General features: G+C 49.1%; 1 protein-coding gene across 1 annotated transcript in view; it reads right to left on the bottom strand.

Annotated features, from left to right (window-relative positions):
• The window catches only part of igsf9bb (immunoglobulin superfamily, member 9Bb), a 93,898-nt gene that overhangs the window by 22,335 nt on the left and 58,921 nt on the right, over window positions 1-12,642 (bottom strand). Inside the window, 9 exon segments of the mRNA XM_076980277.1 lie at window positions 1,744-1,855; window positions 2,800-2,950; window positions 3,164-3,280; window positions 3,508-3,531; window positions 3,533-3,649; window positions 4,329-4,471; window positions 6,768-6,913; window positions 9,792-9,933; window positions 12,029-12,146. Of these exon segments, the coding sequence (XP_076836392.1) occupies window positions 1,744-1,855; window positions 2,800-2,950; window positions 3,164-3,280; window positions 3,508-3,531; window positions 3,533-3,649; window positions 4,329-4,471; window positions 6,768-6,913; window positions 9,792-9,933; window positions 12,029-12,146 (1,070 nt within the window).

Here is a 12,642-nt window from a genome sequence, read left to right as displayed (position 1 = left end):
TCATTAACAACCTGCTCATACCCACAAAGACGAAATAAGCCAAGGCGCATGTCCATTCTATAGGGCAAAGAGCAAAGGGGGCTATAGAATGCTGATATTCCTGTGGAATATGCTGATGTGTAGCAGGACTGGGGTGAGCGCAGGCAGCAGAGAGAGAGAGAGAGAGAGAGAGAGAGAGAGAGAGAGAGAGAGAGAGAGAGAGAGAGAGAGAGAGAGAGAGAGAGAGGAAGAAGAACAGAAGCAAATCACACATGAAACGTGCTGCTGGTGGTATAAGCTGAGGTGAGCGCTCGGTGGGATGGGCCCGGTCATGCCTGCGGCGAGAACACGCCCCCGCACTCCAGCCAACCCCCCCAACGCTTGATTTACTGTCTGACCGCCACAAGTGCGAGAGAGCGAGAGAGGTGCGACGATGACTTTCTTACCCACGTGTACAGCAGGAAAGGTCATATTTTGGTGTTATACTTACAACACTGGCTATAATGGACTTTGTATTGGATTCACCTACTGTAGCACAACTTGTGTGCTTCACTGCACTGTGAGAGGACATAACACAGAATCTACACATTAAAACGACACAGCAGGTCCACAAACACCCAGCCCGTCTTACCGTCTGCCTAGTCACAGTACTGTAAAGGCATGGGTCACCTCCGCCTGGGTCATTCAGCCATGAACGAGCTGAAACATGCATCTCTCAAGAAAGCAGAGGGATCAGAGCACATTATATGCGCTAGACCTGAACCGATGCAGGAAAAAGAAAATACATTGTACACAAGGCCAATTTCTCCGAGCTTCTCTGGGTCAGCAGTGGGTAAACAAACCTTACCCAAGCGTGTGTTTTCATAGAAACGTTCCCGCTGGCTGTTTACGCAGGAGTCCTCCACTGCCTCCACATCAGACGGAGATGTTATTACCTTTCACTGGGCCGTAGTGTTTAATAAAGGGCAGACTAATTGCACACTATGCTATAATTGACTTTTTGTCCTAATAAATTGTTTCGTATGCATTATGTCTGAGAATCAAGGGGCTGTTTCAGGCTGATTGGTCCAACACAGATTTATCATTATGTGCTGTCATTACACAGTGAGGCAGTAAGCTAACTGGGCACAGATCATTGCTAGCAAAGGACTGAAATGGCCCAGCAGGTCACTGTTGACCCAGATCAGACAAGTTCTGCTTGAGGAAAACCAGACTTGTACAACTGCACAAATGACTTTTCAATTGGCCAGATGCTTTTGCAATTATTGAACTGAGCTAAAAATGTTACAGCAAACGGTCATGGCTGAGGTCTGAAGTGGCATTCTGGGATAAAAGGCACCACAGGAAATGATTCGAGACAAAGAGTGTCCATCATCCTTCCATTTTGGGCGCAATCTGGCTAAGCTGCCACAGATACTCTGTGCATGTTTGTCTGGCTATGTGCACACTGCTGTGTGTACTAGCGTCCTACTAAGGACCCGTAGTCCTCAGATGCCCTCTGGGCCCTACCGACCCAACCCAACCCCCCCCTCGACCCAGTACACAGACTCAGTGGCTCACAGCAGCAGGCCAGCTCAGAGCCCATATGTGTCAAACATCAGAGCCAGGCCGCCCATCCAACAACAGGTGTGACCTAGACAGTTAAACACTGAGCATGGATAAGCACTCCTGCCTACGGATGTGTGATACATATGCAACTCAAGGAAGAGTTAGGAAAGGAAGCAGGAAGCAAAGCATGCTGGGATGACTCACACATGGCCATACCAGACTGAGAATGTCTGCTCGAAACCGCCGTCGTAGCCAGAGTCCCAGGAGACGTTGGCTGAGGTCGTCGAGACCGAAATGCGGACGTTGTTTGGGGCATGAGGGCTTGTGCCTGTGGGACACGAATATCTTCTGTCAAAACAAATACACTTGTATATCAGCGCTGATAATAGTTTTCTTTTACATTTTCATTATTTTATTTTTATTTTTATTTTACTCTCAACGTGTCCTGCAGCACTGTCTGCAGACAGAGTTGCCTTAGTCAGACTGACTATCTCAGTTAATCTTCCATATACACCCACATGTGCACGCGTACACACAGACAAGCACAGGGAGGGAGACAAAGACAGAGAGAAAATCAATTAGGTTGTATCTTTAAACCAAAGCCAGCAGGACTGTTAACATCCAGTGGGGTTGAAGTCACTTACAACAGACACCGTGGCTTTAAAACCAATTAAACACGCTCTTTTGTAGAAAGGTACTCTTGCACCAGAGGCATGTTAAGGAGACTTTGCTAGATAAGAAGCAAAGACTCAAACAGGCTGGTCTGGCTGCTAATCAGAGGGACCCCAACGATTTGACTTCACAGAGCCCCGTCTGCGAGTCAAACGCAGAGAGCGGGACCACCGACATCGTGCGGACACTAAGCTGGCGTTATCGCCTCCGAAATCAAACGAAACGACCGCAGCTACTTCATCTAAGCTCCTTCCAACCAGCAAAACCTTGTCGCTCGCCAAAATGCACCACTGCCTTCTGGGATATTGAAGAGGCATCGGTCCTGTTTCCGCTGTCCCGGTCAGGGGAGACCTGCTCTTTCCACGTGTCCTGCAGTGTTCCAGGTCAGGGTTTTGAGAGGCATGTGGCCAGTGTAACAACCCTTTCCAGGAGTAAAAGGAGCTTCAGTTGACTTTGCCTTCAAAGCATCAAGGGAAAATACCCGAACTGTAGCCTGGACTCTACGGTCTAATCATAACGAACCCCCGGAAGGAGAAAAGGGGCTAGGAGCCAGCGTGTGCGCGTCCGTGCGCGTGTGTCGGCCGCCGTGCTGCCCCCTACCGATTACGAGGAGGTGCGTGCTGGCAGTGATGCTCGTGGCGACGTTGGTAGCGACACACTCCCACTCCCCATGGTCCTCCTTGCTGAGAGATTTGAACTGTAAGCTGCCTCTCGGTAGGACGTTGTGCTTGCCTCTGCTGGGCTTCCCTACCTTCGCCAGAGAGAGAGAGAGAGAGACAGACAGAGAGAGAGAGAGAGAGAGAGAGAGAGAGAGAGAGAGAGAGAGAGAGAGAGAGAGAGAGAGAGAGAGAGAGAGAGAGAGAGAGAAAAAAGGAAGGAGAGAGAGAGAGCAATATGACGCCATGTGTCCACTAGTGCTGGAGATGAAGGGGACGTGCTAAGGTGAGTTTGTCCCGGCTCTTACCTTTCTCCATGTAATGTTGGGGAACGGGTCTCCTTCTGCCTCGCAGGGGATGACGAGCTCTCTTCCTGATTCCTGCCTGTACTCTCCTCCTGGAACCACTAGGAACTTAGGGGGGTCCTGCAAACAGCACAGAGCACATCACTGCAAGCGTCTTAAGGGCATTTACCCCACTTATTCTGCCATTGTCTTTCCCTCCAGAAAAGGAGGATGAGTGGAGTGTGTGTGCTTTATAGGGTCATGGGGAAACAGGTATATGTGTGTGTGTGCGCCTTATACAGGGGAACAATGGGGAAACAGGTGTGTGTGCTTCATGCAGGAATGGCCGCAGGTGTGTATGCGAGCACCTTTAGCACCAGAGGGGCGGGGGGGGGACTGTCCCATGGTACCCAGGGCGTTGTAAGGCACGCAGGTGTAGGTGCCGAGAAAGTCCTCCGTCATCTCAGCCACTCGAATGCTCCCGTCCTCCATCTGGCTCCAACCAGGGTACTGCAGCAGACAGATCAACACCATCACTCCACACGCCGGAGACGCAGCACTCGCAGACGGGCCGTCTCCGCTCGGAGCTCCTCAAAGGGAAGGACAGCTAAGCACTCGTTTCAAAGAGGCCCTTGTTCCCTGCATCAGTGGTGAGTCACTTATCCTTCTGAAATCGAGATCAGAGATCAGCGCAAAACTCCAGTCCAACCTCACACGCCTTTTATTATTATTATTTTTTATTATCTCCTCACTGTAGGCTGTCATCGCACTCCATTCACGGTCTGAATCTCTGCGGTGGTACCAGCTGACTGGTTGGATGAGAGCGCTGACTACCCGGTTTTATATCGCGTGGGCATATGCCCAGCAGTAGCCAGAACTACTGTAGATGAACAGGAGAGGGAAACTAGACCACGTATGCCTGCCAGAAGACAGGGCCACTCGCACTCTCTTGGACTCCTGGCCATAAATGGCGGAGATGTGATTCAGACGTGATTCAAGCCCACATACGCCATGTGACTCTCACTGCCCGGTACGACACTTTTACTCCTTCTCATATTCTTAACGGGCAAGCCTGGCTCCTCATTGGCTCCTCCGCGGCCCTGCCGCTCTAGGCTGGCTCCTCATTGGCTCCTCCGCTGCCCTGCCGCTCTAGGCTGGCTCCTCATTGGCTCGAGGCAGCTGGACTAACCTTCTCTATCCGGAGAGGCAGGCCGTCTTTTCTCCACTTCACTGAAGTGACAGGCGGGTTGGCATCCACCGGGCAGCGGATGAAGCCCAGCAGTCCGATTGCTCCGTAAATGACGGGCGGCATGTTTACCACACGGGCAGGGTCTACACAGAGGACAGACAGAGAGAGAGAGAGAGAGAGAGAGAGAGAGAGAGAGAGAGAGAGAGAGAAACCATCAAGTGCTGTCATATTACCTCTGGCTTGCTCTTAGCTACTAGCTTAATGCGATGGAAGGAGACAGACCCCAGATGCCAACAGCAAGAGGAAATCCATCTGAAGGGTCAGATAAGTGTATCATGGCGGAGTCCCCAAACCAAGCATCATGTGCTCACGGCACTCACAATGGGTAAGACAGACTAACTCTGTTGGACGTACTAACGGTACACATGTACTGATGTACTGACACTGCCATTTTTAAAATATGAACTAGGTATGATCTTTAATGAAGCACTAATGAAGGTGAACAAAGTGTGATTTTTTTTTGTAGTTTTTTTAACAACACTACGACAGGTTTGCAGTCACTCGTGCATGAGTAAGGTGCTATATCAGTGTGGTTCATTAGTGTTCACACCTGCTGAGCGCAGCCTACTGTAAGCAGCAGGACTACACGCAGCTCTCAGACACGAGAACTCTGAAGAAATCCACCGCTCCATCTTTACACTTGGCAGAGCGCCAAGCTCCATTTTTAGAAACGAGATGGCGGGTGGGGGGATAGAGGAGAAAACAGAAAGGTGAGATGACATGAGGAGACCCGAGAAAAATGGAGAGAAAGGTGAGATTACATGAGAAGACCTGGGTAAAATGGAGAGAAAGGTGAGATTACATGAGAAGACCTGGGTAAAATGGAGAGAAAGGTGAGATTACATGAGAAGACCCGAGAAAAATGGAGAGAAGAGGAGAGGAGCAGAGAGGAGAGGAGTGAGGAGAGGGCAGGATCAGTTAGAAAGGAGAGCAGACTCGTAGGGAGAGAGGTGCAGAGAAGCAGACTCGGATTAAGTGTCAAACAGAACTGCAGTTCTGCCAGTCACCTAGTGGGGGCGCCAGTGCCCACGCCACCATCCTGCCAAGTGTCTGCAGATGATGTCACTGCAGAGGAGAGGGTTTCCACATAAGATGATGTCACCTTCTTTACATCTCCCCCTCCTCTTTCACCCTCTCTCTCTCTCTCTCTCTCTCTCTCTCTCTTTCTCTGTCTGTCTGTCTGTCTCTACCTCTTTCTACCTCTTTCTCCATATTTCTTCCCCTCTCTCCCTCTTCAAACATGTGCAGGGATGAGTGCTGTTGCCCCAGGCTGGCGGTGTGCAGGGGCGTTGGGGAGGGGAGACCTCAGAGGAGCTGGAGACGGGCCCCGAGTCGCCTGGGCTGTTTGCCACCAACGCAGCCCAGCGCAGCCCAGATCCCCCTCTCATCCCAACCACAGGGGCTTCTCCAGACAGCCTCCACAAAAAAGCAGCTGCCGCCACCAGCTGTCTAACCTTTCAGCAGGACGGCCGGAGGGAGAGATTGCGTAACGCCGCCAAGCAAATCGATGCCACGCTCCTGAATTGGAGAGCTGATTGGAGTTTCAGGCATGTATGTGTCAGGGTACACGAGTTCCCTACAGCCTGAAACCCCCCTCTCTAAACCACAGTTCTGATAAATTATGATGTAATGCCTCTCTCTCTCTCTCTTTCTCTCTCTCTCTCTCTCTTTCTCTCTCTCCACCGCTACACTTCCAGGCCAATCTCGTGCCCGAGACTGAGGGAATTCAAAATGTCTGTTGCCTTGGATACCGCAATCACCACCAATGGCACGTCTCCTCTGGACATTTATAGCACCAGGCCGCCCCAACGTTTGGTGAACTGCATGTCCAGTTCAGTCCTCTGCCCAAAGCACCAGGCCAAAGCCTCTAAGACCAAACGGCCTCTTCATGCAGCTCTCGTACACGTGTCCATCAGGGCAGGAGACGAGCACCCTGCCTGACTAACCTTCCAGCCCACTAACTCAAGGTCACTGTTTCCATTCAAGCCCTCACTCGGGACACAAAGCGATTCCAATTGCCAGGCTGCAAATTGAAAGTGCGCCAACAAGCCAACATGGCCTGAGGCCTGCAGAATGGACTTGGAGACTGGAGCAGAACCCAGACAAGCTAGAACCCGGACAGAACCCAAATCACTGCTCAGCCATGTTGTTCTGCATGCAGACTACGCGAAGAGAGAGGAAACCAAATCGAATGTGTTCCACCGTACCACAGGGACCAAACTCGCACGTGGGGATTAAAGATTTAGGTTAAAGTCCTAACGATTATTGTATGTAATAAAAATATGCGTTGCATAAAGGTGCATTCAACAGAAGGTTCGATGAGGCACTGTTGAAGACCCAGTGGGTGGAGCAGTGTGTGTCGGGTGTAGTCAGACTCACACTGCACTGACAGGTACGCGGATGCAGTGGGGGAGTGGCCAAGGCTGTTGCTAGGGCTGCAGGTGTACATCCCAGCATCCTCAGGTCTCACCTGGGCAATGATGAGGGAGCCATCGATCAGAATTCTCACTCTGCGCTTCAGATCACTGGACAGAGAGTGAGAAAGACACATTCAATACAAAACAACCATTACTGAAAAACAGATTGACACGTGTGTGTAAAGAGGTCAAAATTCTAACTGGCCAGTTCTAATCAGACCTCAACCCTGAAAAATCCCCAAAAATTAAAAAGATTTCTAAAGGCACATATGAGCTGTTGAGAGAGGGAATGACGGAGAGCTCCAAACCAGCTCTAGACTAACACCAGACTAACACCACACCAGCTCCAGACCAGCTCCAGACTAACACCAGACCAGCTCCAGACTAACACCACACCAGACCAGCTTCAGACTAACACCACACCAGCTCCAGATTAACACCACACCAGCTCCAGACCAGCACCAGACTAACACCACACCAGCTCTAGACAAACACCACACCAGCTCCAGACCAGCTCCACACCAGCTCCAGACTAACACCAGACTAGCTCCACACCAGCTCCAGAATAAAACCCCACCAGCTCTAGACAAACACCACACCAGCTCCAGACTAGCTCCACACCAGTTCCAGGCTAACACCAGACCAGCTCCAGACTAGCTCCAGACTAACACCAGACCAGCTCCAGACCAGATCCAGACCAGCTCCAGACCAACACTAGACCAGCTACAGACAAACACCAGACCAGTTCCAGACCAACACTAGACCAACTCCAGACAAACACCAGACCAGCTCCAGACCAACACCAGACTAACACCACACTAGCTCCAGACCAGCTCCAGACCAACACCAGACTAACACCACACTAGCTCCAGACCAGCTCCAGACTAACCCCAGACCAACACCACACCAACAACAGACTAACACCACACCAGCTCCAGACCAACACCAGACTAACACCAGACTAACACCAGACTAACACCACACTAGCTCCAGACCAGCTCCAGACCAATTCAAGTCCAGCTCCGGACCAACACCAGACCAGCTCCAGACCAACACCACACTAACACCAGACTAACACCACACCAGCTCCAGACCATCTCCAGACCCACACCAGACTAACACCAGACTAACACCAGCTCCAGACCAACACCACACTAACACCAGACTAACACCACACCAGCTCCAGACCATCTCCAGACCCACACCAGACTAACACCAGACTAACACCAGCTCCAGACCAACACCACACTAACACCAAACTAACACCACACCAGCTCCAGACCATCTCCAGACCCACACCAGACTAACACCAGACTAACACCAGCTCCAGACCAACACCACACTAACACCAGACTAACACCACACCAGCTCCAGACCATCTCCAGACCCACACCAGACTAACACCAGCTCCAGACCAACACCACACTAACACCAGACTAACACCACACCAGCTCCAGACCATCTCCAGACCCACACCAGACTAACACCAGACTAACACCAGCTCCAGACCAACACCACACTAACACCAGACCAACACCACACCAGCTCCAGACCACAGTGCTTCCTGCTCTGCACTAATCACGCTGGAGCCAAACTGAACCACAGAAAATATAAGAACCCCTTTCCTATAGAGTCTTTCCTAGAGGTCTAGGACAGTTCCTGGCTACTCCCTTCATAATACTCCCCTCATAAATATCCCCTCATAATACTCACCTCATAATACTCCCCTCATAATACTCAAATCATAATATTCCCCTCATAAATATCCCCTCATAATACTCCCCTCATTAATATCCCGTCATAATATTCACCTCATAATACTCCACTCATAAATATCCTCTCATAATACTCCCCTAATAAATATCCCCTCATAATACTCACCTCATAATACTCACCTCATAATACTCCCCTAATAAATATTCCCTCATAATACTCACCTCATAATACTCACCTCATAAATATCCCCTCATAATACTCCCCTCATAAATATCCCGTCATAATACTCCCCTCATAAATATCCCCTCCTAATACTCCCCTTATAAATATCCCCTCATAATACTCCCCTCATAAATACCCCCTCATAATACTCATCTCATAATACTCCCCCTTATAAATATCCCCTCATAATACTCCTCTCCTCAACACAAGTGGAGCAGATGATGACATGATCGTGGTGGCACTAGGCAGTGCTGGTGGGGTAGCAGGGCAGTAGAATGACACTAGAAGCCCAGGAGGCTAAGCTCCTGCTCAGACTCAGATTAGTGTGGAGCTGCCTCAGAACTCAGACACGGAAGGACAGTGGGATCAGACTGACATCAGACCTACATCTTATCAAGTGCGTTTAATGAAAGTGGGATCAAGGATCAAACACTCACAAACATTTGGTAGTCTTTCACAATAGGGGCTATTTAAATATAGCTATATGACCATTATTATTATTTGCTTAGTAGTTAACCAACTAAAATTGCAGGTGCTATATGCTTTGAATAATATCATTCAAGCTTGTTGCACAACACTGAGTGATATATTTTAAATAACAGTAACAACCTGCCACAAAACAGCTAGAGCTGAAATGTTATTTCACTGAGCTGTCAAATGAATCTAATTACCCAGTTGCAGAGACCTAGGGGCGAGTGTGGGAGAGAACATATGAACTAAGACTCCCTGATGCGAGGGCGATCCAGGAACATGGTGGTGGTGATATATTTGACCAAACACCACTCACCTCGCAAAATCAGTGACGGAGCATGTGGAGTGTAAGACTACTCCTCACAAGAGTCAAAATAGATTCTACCTTTTACTGCGAGGTCTGTGAGGTCTTCAAACAAAGCTTAACAGAGTAGCATATCTTCCTGCAGGCACTAATCCTAAAAGCTGAGCGCTGTCCGAATGATAATGGCTATCGGACAGCCCTCCTCCACGGTCGCAGCACAGGGCATTCTGACAGCTAGGTGCGGTACAGTAATGAACCCGATCATAACTTTACTTCTTGAAGAAGACATTATCTTCGTCCCAGAACCAGGTGTATGTCAGGTTGCCAGGGTACGCCTCAGCCTGGCAGGTGAAGAATGCATCCTGGGATATGTTTACGGTGATGTTTTCTGGAGGGGAGACGATAAACGGAGGTCCTGCAGAACAAAATGAAACACAGAATTAAACGCAAGCTCATGTCTTAACACAAACACTTACCCCTGAGGGCAAATCTTAAAGACACAAGTTATTTGTATACAGTAATGGCTTATTACACCGCTTTATCACATAGGCTCTGAGGTCCAAAATAGCTTAATAGTAATTCCTCTTTTTGCTCAGTACAGCTGTTGGACCGCACAAACGATTCAGACAGTACAATTTCAAGTTACAACGCCACAAGTCTGATAGCACATAGGTCTGATACCATGTATGAATCTATACCATGCATGAGCCTGTGTGATGTATGAGTCTGTGCCACACGTGAATCTGCACCATGACTCAGTCTGTACCACACACAGATCTGTACCACACATGAGTCTGATAGCATAGATGAGTCAGATACTGTAATAGTCCATATTACTGTGCTGCTGTGCTCAAAATGAACAAGCCAGATGAACCATTCACACTTCTGTTTATAGAACCAAACCAGACCCTTGACTCTAATTCTCCTTCCCTGTGAAATCTCTGCGACCTCAGAATCTAGTACAGAAACTAGTACTAAATTCTTAAGCACAAGACAAAATAAGCACAACAATCTGGCTATCATTTGTCAGTAAAACACAATGTTTATTACTGCAGGATGGGTAATAAACTCCATGGGCCATCTATTAGAAACAGATGCCGCATCTGAATATCAGTGTTTGATATTATCATTAAAATCAATCCACAAGTGTGTGCAGTGGTGGTGGTGCTGGGGCTTCCAAGTGTATGCATCTGTGTTTGACAGAGTGTGTGTGAGTGTGTGTGTGTGTGTGTGTGTGGGCGGGCGTCTGTGTGTGTGGTCTCTTTCTGCCACCTATGCTGCTCCATTCAGATGGTAGTGGCAGCACTGAGAACAGGAGTATCAGGTCCAGAGGGTGCCAGCGCTGCAGAGAGATCACTGCAGACTCAGGCAAAGACACTCCAGGTCCCCCTCCACAACACGCCCACGCACCAATTAACAAGCTAGCGCCGTGGCCAAAACAGTTCTGAACACCCACACCATCTTGTGCGGGCTCAAACATATGCACCCGTGACACAGGCACTCGCAGGCGCCGCTTCAAGCTGCCTCTTCCCCTCTAAGATGGACCGAGTCAGCAGGATTCAAACCCGGCGTCTTCTCTCCGCGTCTCATTCCGCTGCCCTCGGTGGACCTGTGTGTCCTGAGACCGCGCTTTGAGCTCCCCTGCTGAACGGGGGTCAAAGTACAGGTTTGGACAGCATGTGTTACAGGAGTCAAGGAGCGATTGAGCCTGCGCTCACAGCAAACGGCCCGACTCGGTTCTTATTCAGACCAGGAGTCTAATGTCCACAGCCATCAAGTCCACAGGAAAGCTGATGCACCTCCTTGTGACATGCCACAGCCAGTATTCTGAAAGTATCATCTTAATGATGGGGACTTACCCCGTGATTTATATACAGGTGTATCTAAACCAAACCTTAAATGAAGAGGGCTGAGTGGACCCAGCCTCATGCCCACAGGTCCGTCAGGTGTGGACCAGTGTGTTAGCACTCTCGTGCTCTCTCACACTGCTAGGCCCTCAGGTGCAGTGGTGAAGGTGAGCAGGCCAGTCAAGAACATTCGACTAATGAAGGTGGTGGTGGTGGGGGCTGCACGAGAAGATCTCCACGCAGCTGCATCCACCCACTGAGACAAGCCGCAGAAGAAGTTGAGCCACAACGCAATCCAGCAACATCTCATGCTATAGACTTAAATTGCTCTGCTCATTCCCACGAACATCGGTTTGGCGAGAAGCAGCATGCAGTAATCCATATCCAGTGACCAGCTCTGATCTGTAACAGATACACTACGTATTGCTGCCACGGAACGCGTAAGTGGACAGCATGAAGCCAGCAAGACAGACGGTGATGACCAGGCTGTGGGCGGATCCCTGCTTAACTAATCACTCCTTCACATTGCTCCACACAGCCAAAATATAGCTAAATATTACAGACACACACACACACACACACACACACACACACACACACACACACACACACACACACACACACACACACACACTTAAAGAGCTGTTAGGCCAGGGGGGCTACCTTGGACGAGAAGGCGGGTGGTGTGGACAGCCTCTCCCTGCACACTGTAGGCCCTGCATGTGTACGCGCCTCTGTCCTCCCGGCTGATGGACAACACTGTCACACTTCCATCGCTCACCTGTGGACAAACAGCACCGTCTCATCATCAATGAGCACATGGCCACTTGCTAGTGAAAAACCGCCCACAAACATATTCATCATTACTGCATTCAGTACAGTAGACAGATGTTTGTCAGTCTAGGGTTAATATGTGGGTGCCTATACATCTCAACATCTAGGCTAGTTTTTGATGCTTTTTATGGAAGAGAATGGATTATAATTCATAATAAATGTTAAAATAGATTTATTATACTGTACTATATATTTAAGTGGTTTATTAGCAGAGGTGGGGACTCGAGTCACATGACTTGGACTCGAGTCAGACTCGAGTCATTAATATTAAGACTTTTGACTTGACTTGAAAAAATATTCAGAGACTTAGACTTGACTTGGACTTTTACACCAATAACTTGGGACTTGAATTGGACTTGAACCTGTTTACTTGCAAAGACTTGATTTTTTTAAACCCCAAATCTAAATTTTTAAACGCATATTAATATTTATAAAGTGCGCCC

This window comes from Brachyhypopomus gauderio, chromosome 18 (assembly GCF_052324685.1).
Source record: "Brachyhypopomus gauderio isolate BG-103 chromosome 18, BGAUD_0.2, whole genome shotgun sequence".
NCBI classification, from domain to species: Eukaryota; Metazoa; Chordata; class Actinopteri; order Gymnotiformes; family Hypopomidae; genus Brachyhypopomus; species Brachyhypopomus gauderio.
Note: the sequence above shows the minus strand (reverse complement) of the source record. Positions and strands in the feature narration are given on the sequence as shown.